This window comes from Poecilia formosa, unplaced genomic scaffold, assembly GCF_000485575.1.
Source record: "Poecilia formosa unplaced genomic scaffold, Poecilia_formosa-5.1.2 Scaffold347, whole genome shotgun sequence".
Lineage (NCBI taxonomy): Eukaryota > Metazoa > Chordata > Actinopteri > Cyprinodontiformes > Poeciliidae > Poecilia > Poecilia formosa.
In genome coordinates, this window is record NW_006800286.1 from 438,801 (window position 1) to 466,076 (window position 27,276).

Sequence of the window (27,276 nt, forward strand, 5' to 3'; positions counted from 1 at the left end):
GCAAACCAAGCTGACTGTACAGAGATGGGATTTCATCATACAGTGACATGTTTGCATTGTGTCCACTGAGACACATTTTAACCAAAGGTGCAACAACACAGCTGTGGTTTTAACATGTATTTAAACTTGAGTTGTAATAATCAGGACGTACTGCAAGCCTTTCTGTTGGGCCGTGCTCTAATATTGAGAATAAATCGGTGAGGCTGATCTGTGGTAAAATATTTTGCATTCTGAAAAGAAGCAATTAACAGCAATGGGAGTCTTGTGACTTCTCAGAATCAACTTGTTAAACTAGAAAGCTGTGAATAGCTTCTTTTTGGTTGCTTAAACATCATGCTGCTTGCTTAAGACCCACTTCCTGAATACAAGAGGCTAAAGTCTCAGAAGTGGAAATAGCCAAATATCATGTGCTTCAGAGATCTCAGAGGAAATCCATATTTAGACCTTCATACTAAAAATGTGATTTTTCTCTGGCACAAACGAGGTTTCTCTCTGTTCACTTTGACCTGAGAGTAATTTACACCGAATTGTAGCTGTAAAAGAAAGTTTCTTCTTTAATATAAATAAAAAGAATATTAGATGTTTGACAGGATATGGTGTGGATTCATATCATCCTGCCACCATGCAGAGCCTGGTGTAAACCCACAGCAGGATCAACTGAACTCTGTCAGCTCAGCTCCAATTATCTAAGCTCTAAAAAGGAGTCCCGTGTATTATTGCATTAAAAACGTATGAAAAGCCGCATTTCATCTGGATTCACGTCAGCTCACCACCCGGTGTGAGAGCCTCGCTCCCCGGAGAGTTTTTACTCCTCTTCTTCCCCTTTTATCCCCCATTTTCTTGTGTATGTAAACAGAAGTAAAGCATTTTAAGCTTCGGGGCAAACCGTGATGATCAAACAGCTTGCACAATCAATGACTTTGAAGAGATCTGAAAGCGCTCATAAATGTAGCTATTTCACACAAAATGAGCAGCAGAAATGAAGATATTCCCTCCTGCAGCCAGTGGCCACGTGTTTTCTTTTTTCGCCTGTCTCTTTGGAAGAAGAGCGGGAAATCAAAACATGGAGGAAAGTGTGCAAGCGGAAGGGCCGCAGCTTGCACGGCACGATGTCGGTGCATGAGCGAGCATCGATGGGCCTGTTGGCTGCTCTGTGAGGAGGAGTCAGTAAGAAGACACAAAAGGTCCTCTGAGAAGTTTCACTACTTCAGGCCCTTTTATTTAAAGGAGCACCTGACAAAAACCCAAAGTCGTCAATGTGTACAGGATTCTCTTCTAATTCTCTATCTGCCATTTTACAGAAAACCACCAAATGGTAGCTTTAAGATATGCAAATTAGTAGCTGCTCCTTGAGCATGTGTTTTATTTTTTTTTCTGTAAGTTGAAGTGTTTTCACACTTAAGCAAACGCAAGCGAAGATCAGACAAGAGATGGCTTCCTGTTCTTGGTGGCGTAGCTGAAATGAAACTTCCTGCCACTGAGAGCCAAGGTGAAGGCAGGCTCTCAGTTCGCTGTGTGACATCACTCCCGTTTGCTTCGCTTGAAACCAGAAGCAAGGTTTAGGGTTTGGGGAACAAGTCCAGGAAGCTGCGTCTTCTGATAAGACAGATAAAGCGAATGTAGTTTGAAACAGATCAGCGTTTAGGGGGTTTATATTAGAAATAGAGGTTAGGTTTGGCGTCCGATTTGTTCTTCGTCCTCTTTTGGACCCGACTCGGCTTGAATCGTGGGTGACCACACACACCCTTACGCCCCGGACATGGCGGGTCTCCGAGGTCTGATGATCTTGCTGGTCCTGATGGTTGGTTTGGCTCACTGTAAGTACTCCAAAAAAATATAATAAAAGTGAAGCTTTCTTTATGAGCTGGTTGTAAGGAGGGAAGTGATGCATTCAATGTCTTCTTGTGTCTTTCTTCTGACAGTTTGTCTAAAAATGGGTTTAATTTAAAAAAAAAAAATGTTGATGCGATGATGTCTAACCTAAGTTAAGTTTCTGAACTTGCAGCAGATTGTTGTTTGGTGTGTGATGGTGTTTATGGTAAAAGGTGAATTATTTTTTGGGAGTGAGACATGAATCTGTCATCAGCTTTTCTTTCAAAAGAAGTGGAAAACATCAGCGAACAAAATGTAATCATTTAAACTGAGGGCAGAGATGACAAGCTACAGTATATCAAACCTTTGAGTTGCTTCTCTGCTTTTGTGCTGCTTCACCTCTCTTAAACTTTTCCAAACCCCGCGAACGGCAGACAGTAGAGCCGCACATCTGTGAGATGTGAGGAGCTGAAAAGTGACAGGTTTTATCAGCCGCCTTTGGCAAAAGAATAAACACTGATGTTCAATCAAAGGCTGCAGTTAATAAGACGATGCTGCTTAAAACACGCCGTAAAAGCGAAGGGAATTTTTGCAATCATGTTTCTGTTCTGCTTTGACATTGTGCATGTGTGTGATGGTGTGATCCTGCACTGTACGTGTGTGTGTGTGTGTGTGTGTGTGTGTGTGTGGGTGGAGGGTGTGCATGTCTATCAAAGACGGTAGATTTTTTTTTTTCTTATGGGGTGTGTCCCTGCGAGCTCTTCACTTCAACCTTTGTCATTGTCGGTGTTGGATTAAGATAAACATCTGTGTGTGTGTGTGTTTGTGTGTGTGTGTGTTTGCGTGTGCGTGCGTGGATGCATGCAGAAGGTGTGCAGGCTCACCTCATTGCCTGCAGCAGCACTCACAGTTCTGCTACCGTTCAACACATCAAACATCTTTTTTCCTATTTTAGGGAGACGTCTGTGCGCACGAGCTGAAATAAATGCTTCTTTTTTTGTTTCGCTCTCTTGTCTTTTTCTGCAGCCAGGGTCAGAGTTTGTCACTTGTTTTTTTTCTGCAAGCTGTACAGTATTTTCAGCAAGGCTGTGTTAGGTGTGTCTTTATGGAGCACCACCACAACAGACGTCTTTTATTTACGTAAATATTCCATTTTCTTGTTTTGTAACTCTATTTAGTAAGTTAAAGTAGTGACAGCTGTTCTAAAGTAGGAATACAAAGTTTTAGTTTAGTTTTTTCTACTTTAGCCAAAGTTGGAACCTGAAATACTCCTAAATATAAATTCTGCTAAAAACCACCTTGTTCAGCCATTTTTCTACTTTCACTTGATCATTTTTTAAGGTTTTCCAACATTTTAATGAAGAGAGAAAAGGCCTTTCGTTTCCTTAAAGCTACCCGGCGTATGAGCGCGTCTTGACATGCATTTTGCAGTAGCTGCAGCGGGACGGAGCTGTGACCACTTCCTTGTTCCATTCTGGGCTGCCTTGACTTCCTGGCAGGGCCGGGCCGAGTCGAGCGCTGCGAGCTTTAGTTTTCGTGACAAAGAAATAGGAACTGTCTGAAAATGAAGAAGTGAGGTCAGAACTGTTGAACATAATTAAAGGTCTTTTCTGCAAGGAGACAAAAAGGCGTAACAAGAAAAAATAAATGCACACACAGACGGACAGTAACCAGAGTTACAAAAACATTTAATTCAGGTTTTTGCAGAATGTCAAACGATTAAATGAAATCCAGACGTTTGGTCATTTAGCTTCTGTTACTTCAGACACTTCCACACTCTGACTTTGTTCTTCTTTTGTTTTCTTCATCTTCTAAATCTCACTTAAAACGAAAGTGTGGAAATCACACATTGTTTCACACTTTGCCCTACGGACAGTGGAACAGAGAGTACTCCAAGGGACGACAGAAACTTCGAGTTACGCTCTTGAAAACAGCTGAAATTAGTTGATCCTAAAGAAAATCAGGAAAGTAATGTTGAAGGGACCAAGTTTTGATTATTCTTTATATTTTCATAATGTCAGGCTTTACTGTACTGTCTTTATTGTAGCTTCCACCTTGCCTTTACTTTGTACACATTTGGGCCTTTATGTGAGCCGATAATGATGGAGAGACGCGTTACATTTAGAGAGAAAAAATATTTTACAATAACAACAAAATAAACAAACTATCCAAATTCTCTTAAACAACATTGAACGGTTAAACTAAAGTAAAGGTACAAACGTAATTTTGTTAGAGATGTAAAGATAAATGTGTAAATATTCAAAACTTACTCCATTATTAACACATTATTGGTATTTATGTTGCTTTTACTTTAGCTTGGAAGTGTATTATACATAAAGTATGAGTTATCAGACAATAAGGTGAAAGATTGGAACAAATAATCTGGTAATGAACAATTTATGAACACAAACTGTAAGTTTTTGTCATTTTTTTCTAGATTTGTTAAAAGTAGTAAAATGGCCAAAAAACATTACATTTTGGAATAAATTATATAAACTTTACATTTTTGGCTGCTCAAAAGATGATAATAATCCAGAATTATATCACTCGTTTCTTCTGTAAACGAGTGATATAAACATTTGTCAGTGTAAGGGAGGTGATGAATTCAGACTCAATCAGGGAATCTTCAGTTGGTAAATTTTAGGTTACGATAATTTACAGTCATAAAATTGGCTGTAAAGTGTTTTTGCAAATGCTGAATCTAAATTTAAGCTTGTAAATTAGAAATAATGGATTTTCAAAATATCAATAACCCACCGTTCCCACTTCCTTATCAGTTCCTCACAAACATTTTAAATTTAAAAATGTGGGTTTAAATTCGACCAACACATTTCTTCTCACTGAAAGAGTAATTAGCATATTGGATTTGTAGAGGGAAAAATATTAGGGTGATGGTCGTGAGGCCTCCAGCGTAAAAACTCATCTCCAACAATAAATGATCAAAACAGTGAAAACATCTAAAAACCCAGTCAGTAATTATGAGGAGGGTTTTATTGCTGTATTGCCAATGAATAAAATATTTCCCATTAACTATTGAGAAGGGTATAAATATAAATAATTTTAAAATGAAACGTCAATAAATACAAATAAGTAATGTTTCTTCAAATTGGCACTGCTCTTAAGTTGTTTTTGTCCAGTCAGAATCGAAAATGTTAGTTGAATGACAGACTTTCAAATCAAAGTCTGTCGGGGTTATTAATAATTTTGTGTTTAACTGTAAATAAGGAGCAGGACTGAATATGAAATTATGTTTTTGCTTTGTTTTACTTTGTGCTGTGGTGATTCCTTTTAGTGAATGAATTTAATTAATACTTTCAATCTTATTAATTTAAATCTCTGCTAATGGATTTTGTTATATTTTCTGTTTCTAAAACAATAATTCGTTAGTTATTATTTTAATAAAGCATGTATTATTCGGTTTGTTTTTAAGCCAAATTTAAATTTCTAGATATTTATTGTTTATTTATCAAAGGTAATAATGAGGGAAATGAGAGTCTCTAATAAACAGAATGGTGTAGAGTAATGAAAGTATTTTACAACCTTTGTGTTTTGGGCCACAGAAATGTAGAAACTAATCTATACTTTTCATACATTTCATTGAGTTTTGTGCTGTTTACCTGTAGAATAATCTAATGGATCAGGGAAGTAAAAAGTTATGTTGTATAATTCCCACAAACCTAAAAGTCTATTTTATGTTAACCAATTTTTATCGTTTTTATTTTATTCTTTACATAATCCAACACAGATTCTAGGAAATGAGTTATAATCCAGTCATTTTAGATTAATGTCTCACTTGTTTTAACTAACTAATCAGAGAACTGTTTAAAGGTTGCATAACCCTCGGTTAGTCATTAACTGAAATTAACTATGAGATTAGATCCGTATTTGTTTCTGCTAAATATTCAGCATTTTTCCTCTAACTGTTTTAAATAATGAAGTTTTTGAATGTGAAACAAAGGCGCAGATCGACCTCTTCCCTCAGTAACTGAATCATTTCTCACCGGTGCTCTAATAACTGACACAGTGAGTCTGAACGAGGCGGTGAAATGCCACTGCAGAGAGCGTGCATCTCTGCGCAGAGCTGTGAAACAACAACGCACCAAACCACATCCTGACTCTCTTTGTCTCACAAACCCTGATCACATTGTTCATCTTCTGTCAGGAGGAAAACTGAAGCACTTTGGGATGCTTAAAACAGACGTTAAAATATTAGTAAAAATTATTATTCTTTTTAAATTGTGCTTAAATGAGCATTTAAAAAATAATAAACACATAAACCTCAACAAGAGCTAAAAACAGGGACCCAACATACATCATACAAAGTATTAAAATTAAAATTTTATTCAAACTTTTTGTGTTTTGTTTAGTTTTTATTCATGAGTGGTGGTTTGGACAGCAGTATTGTAAGCACTGAGTATCTACATGCTAGTGCAAGGCAGGAAGTGGTGGTTTGCTTAATGAAATAGCAAGTGTGGTTCTGTCATGTTGCCAGGGCAACCAGGTTTGACAGAGCTGCCTCATCCAGATAAGTTGGCCATCTTCCTCTTTCAGGCTGATAATGCTCTCACGTTGTTTTTAACAAAAAGAAAATGATCTTCAACGAAAGAAATATAAAATAAAAACTTCTGTTTGTTTAAAAAAGTGTTTGTTTAGTGTGATGGTGTGTATGATTTCTTTACATAAGGTAATTTTCTTTTCTTTTTATATTTTCAGGTCAAGAGAAAAACACGAGTAAGTAGTGATTCATATTTAGCCAAAATAAAATTTTGGTTAAATATGTATTTATTCATTAAATGCAAATGCTTAGTTCCTAAAAGCCACCAGCTTTGCTTCATGTTGCCCAAACCTTTAAAGCTGCTCAGTCTTCCTACATTGTCTTCATATACAACCACCAGACTCAGAGACAGCGGCGGTTCTAGACCAAACTTACCAGGGGGCCCAGTGTTTTCTCCTGGGGTGAGGAACAAAAGAACAACAACAANGGACCCAACATACATCATACAAAGTATTAAAATTAAAATTTTATTCAAACTTTTGTGTTTTGTTTAGTTTTTATTCATGAGTGGTATTGTAAGTACTGAGTATCTACATGTTAGTGCAAAGCAGGAAGTGGTGGTTTGCTTACTGAAATAGCAAGTGTGGTTCTGTCAGGTTGCCAGGGCAACCAGGTTTGACAGAGCTGCCTCATCCAGATAAGTCGGCCATCTTCCTCTTTTGGGCTGATAATGCTCTCACGTTGTTTTTAACAAAAATAAAATGATCCTCAAAGAAAGAAATATAAAATAAAAACTTCAGTGTCATTTGTTCTTAAGTTTCTTTATATTCAGTGCAACTGATATTTGATTTCATTACTTAATTTTCTCTTCTTTTTTATATTTCCAGGTCAAATCACTCCAGGTGAGTAGAGATTCATATTTAACCAAAAATAAAATTATTCATTCATTGAATTCTTTTATTTCTGAAAGCCTGTTTTTTTTTTTTTTTTTCCATGTTTCATGTTGCTCAAACTTTTTTTAGCTGCTCCGTCTTTCAGGCTACAATGTGTTAATTTACATCTAACAAATACTAAAACCTGAATGTTATTGAAATGAGCTCATCCTGAACCTGCTTTATATGCAGCACTGAAAATAAGTTTTTATCTTGAAACTGTCTAGTCAACATCAGTTATCAGTTGGAATAAACAAGAAAGAAGATATTACAGTAAATCACCCAAGTTAACAACACATATTTTAATTATGTTCACTTATTACAGTATCTCCAGATATTTAGTTTAACCACAGTTATGACAAGCAGAAACAATTCATTGAGCTCATTTCATTAAATATTGCTTTGAGTTGAGAAATATGCATTTACATTGTGTGCAACTAATATGCTCAGCTTTTTAATTTTTGATTAAAAGCATTATTTAAGTTTTGTATTTGGTCTTTGTTGAGAACTGCTGAAACAAATGTGCTACATGTTTCTGTCCAACTATGTGAGCTTAAGATTCAATCTATAAGCTTCGGGGGGGGGAACTATAGAGCCTCTTTTCTTATAGCTTTTATAGGCAGGTGTATTTATAGATCATTTATTGGAACTTTAATCTGAAAAGGTTGGTGTTGGATGAGGGGGCAGGTTGTTAACCTATAACATAGGGTAACCATATTTTTCTTCTTGATAAAGTTGGATATATGGTTATTAGTCAATGTCCACGTAAACACATATCCATTGATCTTGCTCTTTGAAAATAGATCATATCCCACCAATTCTTACATCAATCCTCTGATTCCCAATTTGTAAAGAATAGATTTTAAAACTCTGTCTATAAAGTACTAAATTGTCTTTGTGAGTTGCTTATCAAGTATAAACCATGCAGACTCCTCAGGTTTTCAGAGATCTGCTCACTCTGTGTCTGCAGGACCAGAACTAAAACAGTAGAGGCAACATTTAGTCTCTATGCTCTCTAGATCTAGAAGAAACTCCCTGAAAACCTGAGAAACTGTTTGCTCCTTTAAATCAGGGCTGAAAATTTTTTGTTCACATCAGCTTCTGATCATAGCATGAAAACGACTTTTTTTTCATGCTATGCTTTCATGCTAATGCTTTATCGTTTTCTTTTCGTCTTCTGTTTTGTGTCCTGCCAGGCATGTTGGCCTACCTTTATATGAATGATGCTTTATAAATAACCTTGCTTCACTCTATAAAGATGTAGATGCAGAGCTTTAAGGCAGGATGATTAGAAACTTTAGTTTTTTTCCAGATTTAAGATCGAGGTTATGTCTTGATATTGACTTTAGGTTCAACTCTTTAATGAAGCATATTAATATGGACATTGTGCAAGTATTTTAATTCAGTAGTTTATTCTCATTAATCCATTTATCTAGATAGATCATAATGATTTAATCAATAAATCATATTTGTCACCTTTTGATATTTTTCCTGTGTACATTTTTGAGCAAATGTGTTGTAAAGTATAGAGGATGGAGAGGATCAGTTTCTTCAGCTACATGTTTGATTATTCTCTGTAATAAGCGCTGATATTGATGCCGAGTTGATTTTTATATTTTTAGCCACCTCACCTCCACTCACTGGCACAGGTTCTGTGTCTTCTGTTGCCACCTCAACTCCACTCACTGGCACAGGTTCTCCAACACCTGTTGCTATCTCACCTCCAAGCACCGTGGCAACATCAACTGCTACAACCTCCAAACCTCCCACCTCTATCAAACCCACACTCACCTCTCTATCCACCACCTCAAAACCTCCAAGCCCGTCAAACAAAACAGCTGGTAATGTATTCAGCTTTAGTTTACAGTTTTAGGAAAGTTGTGTTAGTTTTTGAATGATATAATTAACTGTTATTTAATAAATATAGAAGGTAAGAAACTTAGTAGAATATTATTTCAGCCTGATGGTGACCTCAGCATGCTCTCAAATCTGTAGCTAATAACTCACCTCCAATCACTCCAAACACCTCAGATGAGACTCAAGCCAGCAGCCAATCACCTCCTAAGACACCCACCTCACCTCCAAGCATCTCAAATGAGAATCCAACCACCAATCAATCATCTTCACCTCCAATCACTCCAAACACAACCACGGCTGCCACCACAGGTTGGAACTTTAAATCTTCTATTTGGGACTTTAACAAGTTTGTTAAGGATTAGATTTTGACAGACATTAGGTATGTTGAGATTCAAGCAACAGAGACCAGGTAACTGTAATTTTAAGATGGCTTGGGAATGTATTTTAATTTTAATTTTCTAATGTTTCCCTCTTGCTTTTAAACAGCTAAACCCCCAACAGATCCAAAGTGTGAGTATCAGATTTGAGGTTATGAACAATTGTTTAAAACTGTACTTTTGTTCTGGGTGTTCTTGCCAGGATAAGAAATACATTTTACTTTTTCATTCCTGACAGTTAGAGATAAAAAAAAAGTCCTTATAAGTTTGGTTTTGTTCAAATTAAAAATGTGAAACTGTTGCTTTACAGGTTCTTACAGTGTACAAGCGATCCCGTTTGGTTTCCAGATAAAGATGACAGATTTTACCCCTGATAACTACACCATAAATGTTGCTGAGAAGGAAAGTCCATCTGAAAGAAAAGCCACTGTTTTCTTCTACAATGAAACTTCAACTCATGATATCAGCCATCTGAAGCCTTGCACTGAATATGAGCTAAGAGTCACACTTAATGACTCCAATGTTACAAAAATATTCTGTAACACAACTGAAAATAAAACAGTTACCACAATATCAACAAAAACAACAACTGGAATGAGTGAGTTAAATTCTTAATATTTCATTTTTACTTTTTTTTTACTGAAATAAAATTTTGTGTAGAACTGTGATGAATATTTTTTATGTGTTTCAGCTGAAAGAGACATTAAAAGCATCTCCTGCCCTTCTGGATATTTCTGTTACCAAAGCGGTTGGAACATCAGCTCTTTATTATCAGGAAACAACAAGGATTCAGATGTGCAGTTCATCAATGGATCGTATCGTATCAAACCTGCTTATGAGAGCATTTGCTCAGAATTAGTTTTGGAGTTCCCACAAGGAAAATGCACGAACATCACCTTTACCATAACTGAAAATGTTCCTTTTGGTATGTATAAAAGCATATTAATTTTAAAATCACATTAAAATCACATTAATTTGGTATTTTTTCTCCTTCAGACTTCATTGATGTAAACGACGTAATTCAGCCTAAACCCACTGAACTTCCTGCAAAGATAGAACCAGAATTACCTCGAAACTGTCAGAATCTCAGTGTTGAGTATAAATGTTCAGGTAAATAAAATTATAGCTGTGAAAAAACATTTTTAAATATTTAGAGGAGAAACTGCAGACACAGATTCTTCCTTAATATTATATTATAAATATTTGTTTAATACGTTTCCTCTGTAAATTAGTTCTGAATATTTAACAGCTGATTTGTGTTAAAAGACATCAGTCACTGCAGAAATGATTAAAAGTTTGTGTCTCTTCAGGAATGAACAATGACTCTGTTGAACCGTCTGACATGAAGCCGTTCACAAACTACAGCTGTACTGGTGACATCAAGAACAACAGTGGCTCCATAATTCAGACACTTCCTCCTGTCCAGTTCAGCGTTAGCTGTGGTGAGTTGGTATTTACTGCATCTCAGTGGAAATAAGAAGCATAAAATTATTATACTGATACAGCCTGGAAAGAAACACAATATCAGGACTTTGTTGCTTCTTATTTTATTCCAACAGATTTTTCAATAAGCAAACTGGAGAAACATCCAACCAATACTTCCATTAAGCTGAACTGGGAACCAACGAGTGATAAATGTCAAGGTATTCTTGACAAACTGACGGAGCTCTCTTATAGCTGCAGCTGTCAGAAACGTAAGTGAAATATACTTACATTACTTATTTACATTAAGTAATGTTTAATACATCCTAATCAGTGCAACCATTTTAAATTAACTTTAACTTATAAATGGAAGATTTGTGAATCTATCAGTCTTACTATTTTTATACCAACAATGTGAGGAAATAAAGATCTGTAAAATAACCAGATGTGACTCTAAACTATCACTGACCTGTGGATGATTTTAATGGAAATATTTTCTTAACTTAATGTTTAACATGAAAAACAAACAACATTTCTTTGATGTTAATAATAATTGTTGACATGATTGTAAAGATATTTCATTACAAGTTGTTTTTAAATCAATCACATAACAGATGGTGAACATGATGCTAACGTAGGAGAAGTTGACCAAAGAACGTGTAACATCAACGGACTTAAACCATACCAGGATTATACCTGTAAAGTCAATGCCATCTACAACAAGACAAGAACGTTTAAAGATACAATAGAGAAAGTGAAAACTGAGCCTGGAAGTAAGTAACCAAGAATCTTTTCTATTGTTTAATATTAATGCAATCTACAAACACTAACTGTTTTAAATTAATTTAATAGAAACTTGATTTTTGTTTATTTTATTTATTTGTTTTCATTTTTGTTTGGCTGTGTCTGCTTTCTCTTAGGAAACTCTTTAACAATTTAAATAATGTAATTTTTTTCATTCAGAGGCACAAAATAAATCCCTGGTCAGTAATTATTATTTTCAAACAATGTAAGTTTTATTGCTAACCAGCTGAACTAATATATCATCATATCATATCATTATCCCTTCTCCAGGTTTTCTTCATTCATGCAAAAATAAGTTACATTGTTTTAGTGATTGTTTTTAAAACACAAAATCCACAAAAATAAAAGAAATGCTGAAACTAACGAGTTACAGATGAGGCTGTCTACAATTACTGCATTATTAGATTCAGATCGTAGCATTGATACATATTCTTTTGTTGTAAACTGTGAAAATAATAATAAGTTATCTTAGGTCCAGATGTTCATCTTTATGATGTTTAACCCTGGAGAGAAAAACCAGGTTTAATACAATTATTAGAGAAATCCATGTTTATAAATTACATTTCATTGGTAAAGAAAAATATTGCCTATATAGATAATCAGTAATTCCTCTTTCTGGTCATGTACATCTTAGACTAAAAATATTAAGAGAAATATGTATATTAATAGTTCTGTATTAGTCATTAAAAAGTTTAAATAAATCAGTTATTACAAATATGATCAAGTTTTCTTTTGAAAATGTTCTTATATTTTAGTGTGCTTCTACAATTTTCACTAAAAGAAGTTTTCCTCTCCATGTCTGTGAGTCTTAATTTGTGTCCACTCTCTTCTTCTTACAGTACCAATACTAAAAGGAGATCTTGAGGTTCAAAATCCAGTGAACAACGCAATCAAAGTGTCATGTAAAAATCTAAGTCCTAAACTTAATGGACCACAGGCAAAACAGAAATACATCGCAAATCTTCATGGTTTTCCTGACAAGAAACTAAATCTGTCACACTGTGAATTTGAATTCACAGACCTGAGTTATTTAACATCCTACACAGTGGAGGTTTGTTTAAACCTCAGTTGGCTTCATGATTAGATCCCCGTTTTGTTGCTGAACTTCCTTTGGGTGTCATTCTGTTGTTATAGGTTGTTGTTTTCAATGGATACTTTGAGAGCAAACCTTTGGAAACTTCAGCTGCTACTCTCTGTATGTGCCATTACATTTATAACATCTCATTCTATATGTTCACAATCTCTAGATGCATTTCTACACATCTTATCTCAGTTGATAATTTTTTTTTGTCCTTGTTGCTTAGATAATGACAAAGCTCTTATTGGATTTCTGGTCTTCCTCATCATCATCACCTCTGTGGCTCTTCTCCTGGTCCTCTATAAGATCTATGTGCTGAAACACAGAAAATCCCAGTAAGTATTTTATTAGATTAGATTAGGCCTTTGAGAGACATTTTTTGCTCCGTTTTTTATATCAATAGAAATGTCTTTGAAACCTATCTTCATTTCTTTCTTTGCAGTGATCTGACTGAAAACATGTCTCTAATTGCACAAGGGAGTGAGTATTACCTATATATTGTATTCATTATAATGTATACTTATTCATCTTTTTTTATTCATTTTAAACTGTGTTTAATGCTTTTATTGTATTTAGGTTATATTTTAATTCAGTGAGACTTACCTACAGTTGACATATCTGTCATGTAACCTCCTAAAGCTGTTGCTACATTCTGCTTTTCTTACCATGGATGTTATAGCATTAAGTCCTGCTACGACTATGAAGTGTTTCCGCCGTTTATTAAAATGCTCTTGCATTTTATGTTGTGATGGATGGAAAATGTAGACGTCAATTCAGAGAAAGTTACTTTTGCCATGATTTCTTTCTTCATACTTAATGATTGCCAGACCATCTGTGTAGGAAAGTTCAATGCTGTGCAAATAGTATGTTTGTCCCCTATAGTGGTTAATTTAGCTGAATTAATCAGAAAATAGGTTCAACTTCCCTGCCATGTTGGCAACTATAAGCATTTAGCATGGAGAGGTGAGTGAATCTTTATCAGAGTAAACAGAGCATCTGCATAATGTAGGATGACTTAAATTAACATTACTAATGGACCATTACTGCCAGATTTAGGTAGTACTGATTTAAATATCTGTTCAGTTTATTTTGAACATGTGATCAAAGTACAGAAAGTAATCTCAAATTGAAAAAGAAAAAGAAAGCAATTTAGTTGACATATTTGAAAGTGGATGGGTAGAAGCATAAATTGAATCATCCTCTGTAGATCAACAGATGTATTAACAAGCAATGCAAAGTACAAAATCTGAGTGATGAAGTGGTAGCAACTACAGGACAAAAACTTTTACCTAATTTCAAACATTTTCTCTTCATATCTCATGAAGATCATGTGCCTCTGTTTCTCTTTTTAAATTGCATTATATGTTGGACATTACTTCATTCTAAAACTTTTCCACATGTTAGCACCACACAGAAATGCAAAACCTTTTTCCATTAGTCCGCACATGTACAGTTTGAAAGCTGTCAACACCCATTAAAGCTGTACGAAATAGTCACTTGATTTGCATTTTTAATAAGTGTGTTTGACATATTTTTATAGCTGATGCATCTATTATTAACCCAATGAATCAGATTTTTTATTTGCCCTTTTTGTAAGAACCCCATTTGTCTCAATTGTAGCTTATTTATTGTGGGAATTTTGTTCTCTAGTTCCGAAATATTGTTATGTTGTTTAATTTTTATTCATATTTAAATGCAGGTTGTTAATATCAGGCCAAATCTCAAATTTACTCATTTTAATAGTTTTCTCATCCAATAAATGATCCAAATCATGACCAGTGCGGAAAACATTTGTATCATCAACATGAAGTATCAGCTACAAGTTTTTTAACATGTTCAAAAAATTATAATATTATAATTATAATACTACTTCAATAATAGATGTTTACCTTTAGGTAAAACATTATTTTTGATATGTTCCTGGTTAAATAGGACTTTCGGTCAGTAATGATAATCAGTCAATTTATCTAACATTAATCCTAATAATCCTTCCTGAGGTTTAAGAGTGTTATCCCCGACCATAGAAAGGCATTAAAAACAACAACCTAAAAAATAAAGTGAAATCACAATATTTAAACTCAACCACCTTAGTTTCTTTGCTTTCCCCTAAATTATTTCTCTATATTAGCTCATATTTTAAACTTTTTTTTTTACCAAAGCAAACACACTGATTAATCTCTAATAACAGAAGTCATGGTACAGTTTATATCACTGATGAATCTAACCTTTTAAGTAGCTACAAATTTCACATAATGAGTTGCAGATATGACGTTTCTTTATTTTCTGGTTTATGTTTACGTTGTCTCATTTTTCTCTTGTAGATGATGAAGACAGTTTGATGCCTGTTGAACCGATTCCAGCAGAACTCCTGCTAGAAACCTATAAAAGGAAACTAGCAGATGAAGGGAGGCTTTTCCTGGGAGAATTTCAGGTAATAACTCATTTCTTAGATGAACATAGTAATATTTATCTAACTAACTAGCACATTTTTCAGACAGTATAATTACATATCTTGTGCATAATATATTAATTTAATGAATGAAGGAACCAAAATAAGTGTAAATGTTAAAACGTTTTTTTATACATATATCTTGTCTTTGTTTGCAGAGCATTCCAAGGATCTTCTCAAGATACGCAGTGAAAGAAGCTAAGAAGGCCTGCAACGCCCCCAAGAACCGCTATGTGGACATCCTGCCATGTGAGTGAGAGAAATGATGCAACACCTGAGAGCTAGTTTTATGCAAACTGTGCTGCTGCTTCACACATATCAGACATGCACTAACAATTTGTCCATTATATTTAAGCTCATTTAGAGATGCATTCATAACTCCATGCATTACTGAGCAGCATTGTCATAAGGTGATGACATCAGAGCAGGGAGGCCAAACTCAAACCTACCGACTTGACTCATTCAGATGCATTTAAATACTTGCAGGAGTTGAATGCCGTTAATTTTTTTATCCTTATATTGACCAAAGTTTATTATTGTCTGCAGCAGATTACATCAAGACAAAATGTTTCTGCTATACATGAACCTCAACATTTACCTTAAAGATCACATGCATAAATATCAGACACTCCAGTTTAGTTATCTGTGGATGTTCAGAACTAAAATCTACTGGATGATGCATTTCATTTCTCTTTTCTGTGCTCGCATGTAGATGATTACAACCGCGTCCAACTGGCCACAGGAAACGGAGAAGCAGGATGCGACTATATTAACGCCAGCTTCATTGACGTAGGTTAAACCTCTGACACATCTAGACATATTAATAACAATATGTTTCTTCTGAATGAAACTAATACCAACAGTTTGGAGTGGCATAGAACTCAACTCAAATATTGGAAACACGCATGAAGCTATTGAGCAGTTATATGAAGGCTATAATTGCTGTAAAGGTTTTTATTTTTATTTTTTAAAAGGTTAATAAAAGAAAAAGATCAATGTGACATTTTGTTTTATAAATTGTTAATAAAAACATTTTCTCTAAATGAATATGTTGGTTGAATAGTAATTTAAATTTAGGTGTGAATCTCTTTTGGCTTAACTGTAACATCACTAACTTCTACAAGAGAAAGAAATTTACACCATTCAGCAATTTTATTTTAATTTATGCAAACAATTTTCTTTTTCCTGCAGGGTTTCAAGGAGCCAAAAAAATACATTGCAGCTCAAGGTAAAGTCTTATTTTCTTCTGTTTTTTGCTACAAAATGCCCACAGAGTGCGACACGTCTTATTCTGTGTGTTTGTTTTAGGACCAAAGGACGAAACTGTGAGTGATTTCTGGAGGATGGTCTGGGAGCAGCAATCCTCCATTATTGTCATGGTGACCCGCTGTGAAGAAGGGAACAGGGTGAGAACCTCAAACTGCAGAAAGTTGAACTAATTCTTAAAATTCTTCCTGAAATGTTTAAGTTTGAGATAAATATTTGACAATTGTGACACGTCTCATCTCTTGCCAAATGCACAAACTTTATTTAACCTTCTAATGTTGGTTAATTGTTGCTTTGCAGATCAAGTGTGCCCAGTACTGGCCTTCTCTTGATCGAGAGACGGAGATCTACGAGGAGTTCATAGTGAAGCTGACCTCAGAGGAACACTGCCCAGATTACACCATCCGCCATCTGAGCCTGACTAACGTGAGTCTGTGTTCAGACGCTGAGAAATGAATAACGCTTCAGAATTTCACTGCAGAGATGAGTGGAGGTGTTTATACTGCTGTTTATGTTTATCTTTGCAGAAGAGAGAGAAGAACCTGGAGAGGGAAGTGACTCACATCCAGTTCATGAGCTGGCCCGACCACGGCGTCCCAGGAGAGCCGCACCTCCTCCTGAAGCTGAGGCGGCGCGTCAACGCTTTCAAGAACGTCTTCAGCGGCCCCATCGTTGTTCACTGCAGGCATGTAGAACTTCAGATGCTCATTTAAAATGTTTTCGTTCTTTTAATCCATTTCAGATTTATTCAGTTGTTCCTCAGTTTGTTGAATTTTGCTACTATCATATGTTTAGTCTGCAAAGGACTGGGACCAATGATCTCATCTAAGTCTGTCACAATGATCAATAAATCAATTAATTGCATGATAAATTTAAAATTAGTTTCCTAATTTCCAATCTGATATTTTTTGAAGGGAAATTTTATTTTGAGAGACTTCATAATTTATTTTATTGATCGTTTTCGTTTAGTGTATTTTTTTTTATTTATTTCTTATTTATTGTTTTTGGTTTTTGTATTTAATTTTGGATATATGTAATATCTTCGGATTCCAGTGTTCTTTACAAAATTAAAGTTTATTGGTCTTTGAAGATGGTCTCAAAACAACAATATTATCATTTATCTCAATAATTACCGGGACAATTTATCGTCCAGAAAAATGTGTTATTGTGACAGGTCCAATCTCATCTCTCTTATTAACTTTTAATTCTCCATTGCACCTTTAGACAAAGTGGAGTATTTAAAATAAACACACAGTGCTACTTCCTGTTCTGTGCAGTGCTGGAGTCGGCAGAACCGGCACCTACATCGGCATCGATGCCATGATGGAGGGTCTGGAAGCTGAGGGCAGGATAGACATTTACGGATACGTTGTCCAGCTCCGGAGACAAAGATGCCTGATGGTCCAAGTGGAGGTAGGACCAATCATCATAAAAATATCTAAAAATGAACTGATCAAAGCAGAAAATAGAAGATAACAGCCATAAAATACAATTAAATTAAACACAAAGCAATTCAGAAAAAACATTTAATGTATCTGAAAACCAAGAAGAATATATTTAGTAAACAATAAATAAAAAAATACATTCAATCTAATGCATTTTATGGCATTTATTATACATGCAGGGACAGAACAAGGAATAATATTTTGCCTACGAATATCCAAATTAGAAAATAAAAATATGTTTGTTTACATGTAAAATGCTTTGAAACAGTACAAATAATACGTTTCCACATTACAACCAAGTTATGTGTATTTCTATGGGAATTTTTGCAAATAAACAGCATATCTATGTATTCATCCCCTTTTATTCTTATACCTCTGAATAAAAAATATAGATGTTTGGAGCTAATGTCAAATATTACTGTAATATTTATTTTTATTGGAAATGGAGACACAGCTGTTAAAATATTCTAACATTTGTGTTTAGAATAAAAATAAAGAAATTGGAGCAAAAATAAAACATTTTTAAAAGGATTTATAACATTCTCAGTAATCAGTGGAAAACTTTTATTGGTAAGTGCAGAAGCCAAACCCTTCTCATAACTGCTAATAAATCTTTTTCCTCAAATACTCCATCAGATTTAAGCCTGAACTCTGTAAATATTAATATTTCTCTGTTAATCACTTTTAAAACGCTTTGCTGTGAGTTCAGATCGTTATTGTGTGAAAATATCAGATTTTCATTGCACATTGTCTGATGTTTTGTCAGAACTCTTGATCTGGTATTTTCTTATGTCCATTACTTTGATCAGGTCTCATTTGCTGAAAAAAAAAACTAAATTACTGAGTCATCACCATAATCGTTGGGGATTTTCCTTTGGTTTGAATGTTTCTGCTTTTTTATACCGAATGAAGAATACAGCATTGTGTCCAAACATTTCCCTTTTTGTATCGCCTGACCTCAAAACAGACCAGACACGACCTTATAAAAGATAAATCATCTTTTGTGTGCCTCACTCTCAGAAGTCTTTTCCTCCTCCGTCTGTAGTCTTGGAGTCCAGCAGCGTGCTGAGTCCGTTTGACTCTCTGTTTTGAGTTGTTGCTACTGGAATGGTTCGTTTTCTGCAGGATTGGTCTTGATGGTGATCCTTGTTGGTCTTTTCATGTCTCACACCGTCAGTCTTAACAGTGTAACATTTGGTTTTCTCCAACATCCTCATAGATTTTTCATTGTGTGAACCATTTTGTATTTTTTTGGTTAGCTTTTCACTGTTGTCACCGGAACTTGAAGGCATTTAGAAATGGCTTTTCAGTGCTTCCTGAGTTGTGTAAAGCCACAGGGCCACACTGAGCGTGTTTTTAGCAATGACTTGCAGCAAGCCAACCACAGAGAGATGCTATTTTCCACCCTGTTGAGTTGGTGTAAGCAGCAGTTTATCTGGGTAGTTAACGTGCATTAGAGGAGCATGAACTAATCCGAATGAAGCAGGTCGTTGAATTCTCCCACAGACTCTCTGAGCTGGTGATGAATAATTATGGTCACTTCCCTTTATGAGAGATGTGTTAAATACAGAAATAGGTGATTTCTTGCTTTCTTTTTTTTTTTTTTAGCTCAGTCAGAATAAACATATTGGTTAAAATTAAGATTACATAAAATCTAAATCTGCTTGGGTGTGTGAATATTTTTAACCATAAAAATGCAGTTCTGGTGGGAAAAAGCTGCAAAATATTTATGATATTTAGCATACAGCCTACAATAGTTTAGATAAAAACATATTTGTGTATTAGAATGGTATAGTCAAAGGCCAGACATAAATCTGATTGAGAATCTGTGAGAAGACTTGAAAATGGATGTTCCCTGATGCTCTTCTGATTAAGCTTGAGCTATTTTGGAAAGAACAATCCAAAAATGTTTGTGTCTAAATGTGTGATTGCAGCTAAAGGTTTAGTGTATGTGACACTTTTCAGCTTTTTATTTATGAAAGATGTTAAACAGCCTTCATCACTTGCCTTTTGCATTACATATTGTTGGTTCATCACATAAAACCACAGTAAAATACTTAATAAATGCAAAAACACAAAGCCGTGTGGTATGAAGGCGCTGTATCTGCCATCTCTTCTTCCGTTATGTGACATATTTAAATTTTTCAAGAAAAAAAAATATTACTGCTATCACATGGCTGAGTCAGCCATTTTGATGTTCGATGGCGTGTTTCAAAGTGAAACCAGCAGCGCAAAAAAAAAAAAAAGAAAGAAAAACCTCAGATTAATAAAAGGAGTAAATCCGGTAAATGTTTTGGTTGTTCTCTGTTATTTGGGGGTTGATGTGGTTAATTGTGTCCTCATTCAGGCCCAGTACATCCTGATCCACCAGGCCTTACTGGAGCACAACCAGTTTGGAGAGACGGAGATCTCTCTGTCGGAGCTGCACAGCACACTGAGCACGCTCAAACAGAAGAACTCCGACAGCGAACCCACGCTCATGGAGGAAGAGTTTGAGGTATGCTTTATTCTTATTTCTGAAACATTTATTTATCTAAGCATCTTCTGTTATTATTAAAAACTCCACATTAGTCTCCTTACAGTCTGTTTTTAGAGCCTAAATCTAAAACATTTCAGTTTAAATTACTTTTTATTTTGAACCACTTAAAAAAATCTTTGTGTTGCATTTCAGCGACTCCCCTCCTTTAAAAACTGGAGGACCTGTAACACAGGGATCACAGAAGAAAACAAGAAGAAGAATCGCTCTTCAGCTGTTATCCCATGTAAGCATCTGCTACTGGAGCATCTTAATAAATATGAATATATGCAAACACTTTATTTGTTTCAGAAATGTTATTAAAAAAGGGAAACCCAGATGTTATTTAAAGTCAAAACACACTTATTGATATATTTGAAGAGTTAATTTCTATAAAGCTTGGTGAATCCAGCTTACAGCTAATGAAAATACAAGCGTTTCTCTTAAAAGTTTTATTGTGATATACTGTAGACTAAAACTGATTTTTAAACACAGAAATGTTATAATAAAGCTGACACAATCATTTGGAAGGCTGCTGACTGGACAGTAGTCCAACAGACATTCACTGACATCTTCCACACTGGTGGTAAGCCACAAAAAAAACATTGCTAAAGAAGTTTAACAACAGAGAGCTATATCCAGTTATATCAATGAAAAGTTGAGTGGAAGGAAAAAGTGCGGATAAAGAAAGGATGGACCATCAACTGGGATAACTTCAGCATTCATAGGATAGTGAAGCAAAGTCCAGTAAAGAGTTTGTGAGAGCTTCATAAGGTGTGGACTGCAGCTGGAGTCAGAGCTGTACTGTGTTGGACTGGCCAGCAAACTGGTCTGACCTAAACCGATAAATGATAAATGATCCCAAAGTCAACAGATGAGCTGAAAGCCACTATTAAAGCAACCTGGGTTCAGTAGGAAGACAACCTAAGTTACTGACGTTCTGCTCTACTTCTGTCTTGGTTGTGTTTCTTCAAAATTATTTGTTTCTATCCGTTTCTCCTGTGTCTCAACGTTCTTCTCTAAACCTCCCATCTTCAGATGACTACAACCGAGTGTTACTGAGGACAGAGGAAGACAACAGTCAGGACAGCGAAGTTGATGATGAAGAGCCAGAGGACTCGTCAGATGAAGAAGACGAAGACTCCACTAGATACATCAATGCCTCCCACATTAATGTATGCTATTATTCTCACCTGTAAATATTTTTTTAGATAAAAAAAAAGGAGGGCTGATTCTCTTAGTTCCGGTTTGTTTGAACTGAACCATTGCTAATCTGTTTTCTTGCAGGGTTACTGGGGATCTCGTTCTCTCATCACGGCCCAGGATCCGCTGCCAGACACCTTCAACGACTTCTGGGCGATGGTTTGCCAGAAGAAATTATCCACTATTGTCATGCTGTCAGAGCACAAAGAGGTAAAAGCTCCTCTTTTACTTCTTAACATCTTTACACACGTTTTAAAGAGTGCTTAGAGTAAATGATCTTGTTTTCTTTGGTCTCTTGTTGACAGGATGGTGAACCTCTGTACTGGAGAAAAGAAAAGCAGACATTTGGAGATTTTGAGGTAGAAGTTTCAAGTACAGAAATTACTCCAGTTTTCATCACCCGCACCATGCTGCTCCGACATGTCAAGGTAACACCAGAACCTTTATGACTGACACTTTTTCATGTTTACCAGTTCCATGCATTAATTTTTACTGATAGGTTTGGTTTCATGTGTTTCCTTAATGAAAACAACTCTGCCAACAGCGAAAAGACAGTCGGCAGGTGAAACATTTCCAGTTCCTGAAGTGGGAGGGCACAGAGCTGCCAGACAAACCGCAGGAACTCGTAGATATGGCTAAGGAAGTAAAGCGCAGCTGCGTCGGCAGCAAATCCCACAGGATGCCGATTCTCGTCCACTGCAAGTAAGGCAGCCTCCCGTAAACTGGCTTCTGTTCAGTAATTAGATATCATTGATAAAAACATAAAGCTAATTTAAACATTTATCTATAAATGCTTTGATTTCTTTGTGAAGACAAATGTAAACAACATAAATCATAATTTTTACAACTTTTCTTTGTTGCAGCCTTAAAGCTCATGTTGTTAATTTAAATTTTAATTGTGAAATATATATATATAAAAAATGAAATCAAAAAGAAAAATGCTAGTAGAAGGCATTAGTAAAATAAAAGTATAGATATGTCTCCTAGATAAATTTGAGTTCATGAAGTGATTATTTTCACATTTGTTGAGTGAAGTTGATGTAGGCAGGTGAAATGTTGTAGAGATCAGTAGCATGGAGACTTAGCAAACCAGCAGCTTACAGAGTAATTTAAAAGCTTTTTTTTCTAGAGCTCAGTTTACATATAATTCATCACAAAGGGAACGATTGCAGGGTTCATCATCATTTCTGCTTCAGTTTCGACAAACATTGTTTTTCATGATTCAAACAATACTTTATATGACCAAGTCATGCATTGGCTGTGCAAAGCTCTTATTTGGTGACACTGAGAAATTAAAAAAATAATGCAAAAACTGAGTAAAAGCATCCAAACAGACTTTTTTCATATATTTTCAGAATACCCAAAGAACTATAAGTCAACACCACTTTAACAGATTAAGAGATAGTCTTCTCAGAATGAAAGTAACAAGTTGTTGGGTGTGGTTTCATATAATTTCACAATACTTCACATTTAGCACATTCACAGAAGAGCAAGGAAGAGACCCTGGAACATTTTAAACTTTTAGCTTAGAGAGCCACAAAGAGCAACTCTGAATAGATCGACAACATAGAGAGACAAAGTTTAATGAGCTGCAGCTTTTTTAATTTGTGTTCTTCATCTCCACAGTGACGGATCGACGCGTTCAGGAATTTTCTGTGGCCTGTGGAATCTGCTGGACAGCGCTGAGACTGAGAAGCTGGTTGATGTTTTCCAAGTGGTCAAAATTCTGCGGAAGGACAGGAAGGGGATGATCACCAGCCTGGTACAAACACATTTTCACTCCTATCGGCTGTAACGACATTAGAAGAGTTATTACTTTATCCATGCTGGTTATTTTTACATTAGTAATAATCAATAAATAAGCATTACATAAAACTATAAAATGCTATTGCCACTACTACCTATAATGGCAATAAATATATGAAATTTAACATTTTAAAAAATAAATAACTGAAATAAATAACGTTTACTCCCTAATAAAGCCATTCTAATATTTGTTTAAAAGCTTGCTAAAGCAGTTTGTAGCAGGATGCGCGACTTGTTTGATTGCACAATAGTTTCTTAAAATTATCTTACAAATGATCTCAATTTAACAGATTCTAGCTACTACTTTCTGAATTAGCATTATTTTTTTTTAATCACGTCTCCAAACTAAACCTTTCTAATCAAAGGCATATATTTGCTTTGGATGTATTATTAAAACATACAGTTTTAAAAAAAATATCCTGCTAAACAATTGCAGCAGTAGAACCATCATCTAAATATAAACTACAATTAAAATATTCAGGGTAATATCAAATTAAATGGCAAGTTTAGACATTTTGATTCAATTTTTATAACACTAGAAATGCGTATAACATATAGATGACTTTTCTACTAATTGTTGACACTATTGACAAAATTTTAAATCTGTTTAAATGTCATAATTGCACCATTGTGACTCTTGATAAGTTTCTTCTCTGGTAAAATTCTCAGCAGCATCAATACGTCTCTTGCTCTCCTGTAAAATTCGTCCCTATCACTTTCAGGAGCAGTACCAGTTCCTGTACAAGGCTCTAGAGGGCGCCTTCCCCGTTCAGAACGGGGAAGTGAAACCAGTAAAGAGTACAACCGTCGCCAGTGTTGAAATTGTTAACGAAACCAAAGCCGGAGAAGCAGAAGCGGATAAGCAGCAAGAGAAGAAGGCTGAGGAGTCAGCCAGCACTACCAGCAGCAACCAGCAGGCGGAGGCAGAGAGCGCTCCTCTGGTGGCTGAGAGTGAAAAGGAAAAGAAAGAAGAGGAACCAGCAAAGGAGACCAGCGCCCTCAAAGAGTCCACACCACAGGAGGAAACCAGCAACGGCCCCACAGTCACTGTGGAGGTCTGAGATGATGAGGGGACACATTTATTCCTAAGCCTTTAATACTTCAGTTTTATGCTTTTATAAAAAATAAAAAAAATACACAAAAAAAAATACATTATGAATGTATAAACTGTGTAAAGATTTAACTCAGTATGAGATAGTGAGTGAAAATTAGAAAGAATTAGATTAAATATTGATGTTTACTTCCATATTTTGAACTTCTATAAGTTATAAGGTTTCTGAGTAAAAGGTTATTTTTCCTGCTGGCAAAGGTATGAGAACTGCTGTTGTCAAACTATGGATCAAGATTAAGTTTAAATACACAGTAGATGAGCGGTTTTGTTTGGTACTCTAAGTTTGTGTAAGGTTAAATTTAGTTTATATTTTAGTTTCTCGCTATTTTTACACGCCGCAGTCTACATTTACATATTGTACATCTGCCATATCGCAGTAATTTAGCTGTTAAGTTCAAATTTCATTATTTACTACTGTATTTCCTTTCTAAAATACAATGAAAAATGTTTTATTTATGCAGACTTGCTTATTATTATAGTGTTCATGACTTCCAAAACATATTTGTCACTTCTTCTCAAAGGGACATGTTTAATTATTTCTCATCTCTGTGCTATACTGAAAAAAATGTTATATCCTCTCTGCCAGCAGAAATAAACAATATTTTATTAAAATCCTTTGGGTGTCATGTAGTATACAAACATTTTTTGGAGTATGAGAAAACTTTGGTTGCCAACATCAACAATAAATCATGAAGTTGTACTTGGAAAAAATGACTGTTTACAGTCCTGAAAACATCAGAACCGTTCTTTGGATTTTCACCTTTACTTTCCAGAGACTTTTTGAATTCTGGCCTCATTATGATTGAAACATAATAAACTCTCAACTAGACTAATTCTAGTTGAGAGAATTAGTCTAGTTCTCTAGACTAATTCTCTAATCCATTTTATGTTCCATAAAATGGATTATTTTATGTTCACTAACATAGTTGAACACAATTTAATATCAGTAAATATGTGGAAAAACTTTCACTTCTGTTTGTGAATGATATTAATGTCATGGACAAATCCCACACAGACTTGATAAAAATTTATTTTACTGTCACAAGAAATTGTAAAAAACAAGAAAAAAAAATCCTAAAAAAAAATCACATATTTACTTCCTTTGATAAATATTACTTTTTGTAATCAGTTTGTGACTGTTAAAGGCAAACAATTACAACATTTAAGACACAAGAGAAAATTGTTTCCTTCAATTTTGCACAAGAATCAAAACAGCTGCATATTTTTTCTGATTAAAGTTGCATTAAATGAAATATCAGCTCAAAAATTAAACCAAAGCTCTAAATAAACTTCAAAAATGGCAATTTCTATAACTAAGCACACCAAAAACTACATTTCAAAAATTATCAATTGTGTGTATTGCAAAAATACAAACAAATTACTGCAGCACAAATAAAAGGAATGCAATGATGTGAAAGGAGTTAAAACATCTAAACCTTTAGAAAAACTGATGCAGACCCTGTGTGGGTAAGATGTTGGTTTCAGATCAAATTTTGTCTAGAAGGGTTTAGGTCTGTCAAAAAATACTGTTGTTTTGGCTTATAAGCATAAAAAACATCCAGCTGTGAACTTTAAATACAATAACAAGAGCATGTGTTAAGTTTTACCATAGTGAGGATTTTGGAAACAAACACAATAGATAAGAAGTAATTACCTAAATAAAAAAAATGCTTCCCAAAGCTTCAAATTTTTATCTTTAAATACACTCTTAATTATTTTGCATTGTTTTGTGAATATAAGAGCTGCTAAATCATACAGTGCTGACTTTGACGCAGCTTTCTCCACCATTACTGGCACCAGCTGTAAGATATGTACTGAAGTCTTAAAATATATTCTTTTTATGGAAACTTAGTGAACCCAAGAGGACACATTGTTGCAGGAAAGTGAACTTTCACTTGGGCTTGACCCACTCTCTTGCAGTCATTTCCTTTGTAAGTAACATCTGACTCATTTAATGCCATCTGTGTCTCAAATTTATTCTCCAGAGGAAAATGTAAATTATTTTAAGGCTTTGTACATCTCTACCAGGTGGTGCCAACAACCACAACACATTAAACTAATGGAGGAAACAACTATAACAGCTTTAATAAAATGATCCATATTTAACTGTAAACAATTATTTCCTGTCAAAAAAGTGCAAATATAAAAAAAAAAAATACTCAATTGTATCATCACTATTGTATCAATTTTAAGTCTGTAGTTTGAAAAGTTTATCATGAAATTTGAAGTCATTTGGTGAAATACACAGTTTATAAACAGAACAATATGGTGACTTTGCCTTAAGGGTTGTAAAGAGAATATTTTTAATACTTTGAAGCTGTCTGGATTGAACTCAGTGAGAAAAGCAACACTTTAGTATTTTTCCCTGCTTTGTATCCAAAACATTCAGTTTTAATGAATCAGCAACAAATTTAATTTAACTTTCACTCCTGTCTTGAGCAGCATTCATTAAAAACATAACCGAAGGACCCTCTAGGACCTTTTTCTACAGTACCGTACATCAACACCTACTACAAACAAGCACTAACATGTCTGTTTTTATAAAACCCTGAAGCACGATGCAAAAATACTGAGAGGATGCTCAAATATACATCTAGATGAGGCTCAAAATCTACGAAGGAGTATTACGGCTATTACAATAAACCAAAATTTTTAGTAAATTTCTGCCAAAAAGTAAAAAAAAATTGACTTTAATATTTATATG

The 27,276-nt window shown here is 34.9% G+C and overlaps 2 protein-coding genes and 1 long non-coding RNA gene across 8 annotated transcripts in view; 1 reads left to right on the forward strand and 2 right to left on the reverse strand.

Annotated features, from left to right (window-relative positions):
• The window catches only part of abhd8b (abhydrolase domain containing 8b), a 64,187-nt gene that overhangs the window by 31,866 nt on the left and 5,045 nt on the right, over window positions 1–27,276 (reverse strand). The window lies entirely within an intron of this gene.
• On the forward strand, window positions 1,426–24,599 carry LOC103153355 (receptor-type tyrosine-protein phosphatase C-like). 5 transcript variants are annotated; one of them, XM_007574242.2, is made up of 31 exons: window positions 1,426–1,817; window positions 6,526–6,543; window positions 8,862–9,080; window positions 9,235–9,405; window positions 9,583–9,606; window positions 9,784–10,071; window positions 10,165–10,398; window positions 10,470–10,583; window positions 10,784–10,915; window positions 11,033–11,167; window positions 11,510–11,668; window positions 12,539–12,750; window positions 12,834–12,894; window positions 13,004–13,112; window positions 13,220–13,257; window positions 15,099–15,208; window positions 15,385–15,475; window positions 15,939–16,015; window positions 16,418–16,454; window positions 16,535–16,632; window positions 16,793–16,918; window positions 17,020–17,177; window positions 17,770–17,905; window positions 20,285–20,434; window positions 20,609–20,699; window positions 21,491–21,627; window positions 21,740–21,865; window positions 21,961–22,083; window positions 22,200–22,357; window positions 23,282–23,417; window positions 24,184–24,599. In XM_007574242.2, the coding sequence occupies exons 1-31, from the start codon at window positions 1,760–1,762 to the stop codon at window positions 24,520–24,522; spliced, it is 4,065 nt and encodes a 1,354-aa protein (XP_007574304.1). In that variant the 5' UTR covers window positions 1,426–1,759; the 3' UTR covers window positions 24,523–24,599. The 5 variants fall into 5 exon arrangements, with proteins under 5 accessions (XP_007574304.1, XP_007574305.1, XP_007574306.1 ...); XM_007574243.2 differs by lacking the exon at window positions 6,526–6,543 and adding an exon at window positions 7,195–7,209; XM_007574244.2 differs by having other exon boundaries at window positions 1,427–1,817; window positions 9,271–9,405.
• On the reverse strand, window positions 7,274–9,037 carry LOC107833228 (uncharacterized). The gene is made up of 2 exons (XR_001658948.1): window positions 8,961–9,037; window positions 7,274–8,915 (listed from the first exon to the last, which is right to left on the reverse strand). It is a non-coding gene; the product is annotated as an uncharacterized LOC107833228 (long non-coding RNA).

Coding starts and splice junctions, on each gene's coding strand:
- LOC103153355 (XM_007574242.2), top strand. CDS start 1,760: ATGGCGGGTCTCCGAGGTCTGATGATCTTGCTGGTCCTGATGGTTGGT. Junction 9,081..9,234: donor CCCGTCAAACAAAACAGCTG/GTAATGTATTCA, acceptor TCAAATCTGTAG/CTAATAACTCACCTCCAATC. Junction 17,178..17,769: donor CCCATCGTTGTTCACTGCAG/GCATGTAGAACT, acceptor TGTTCTGTGCAG/TGCTGGAGTCGGCAGAACCG.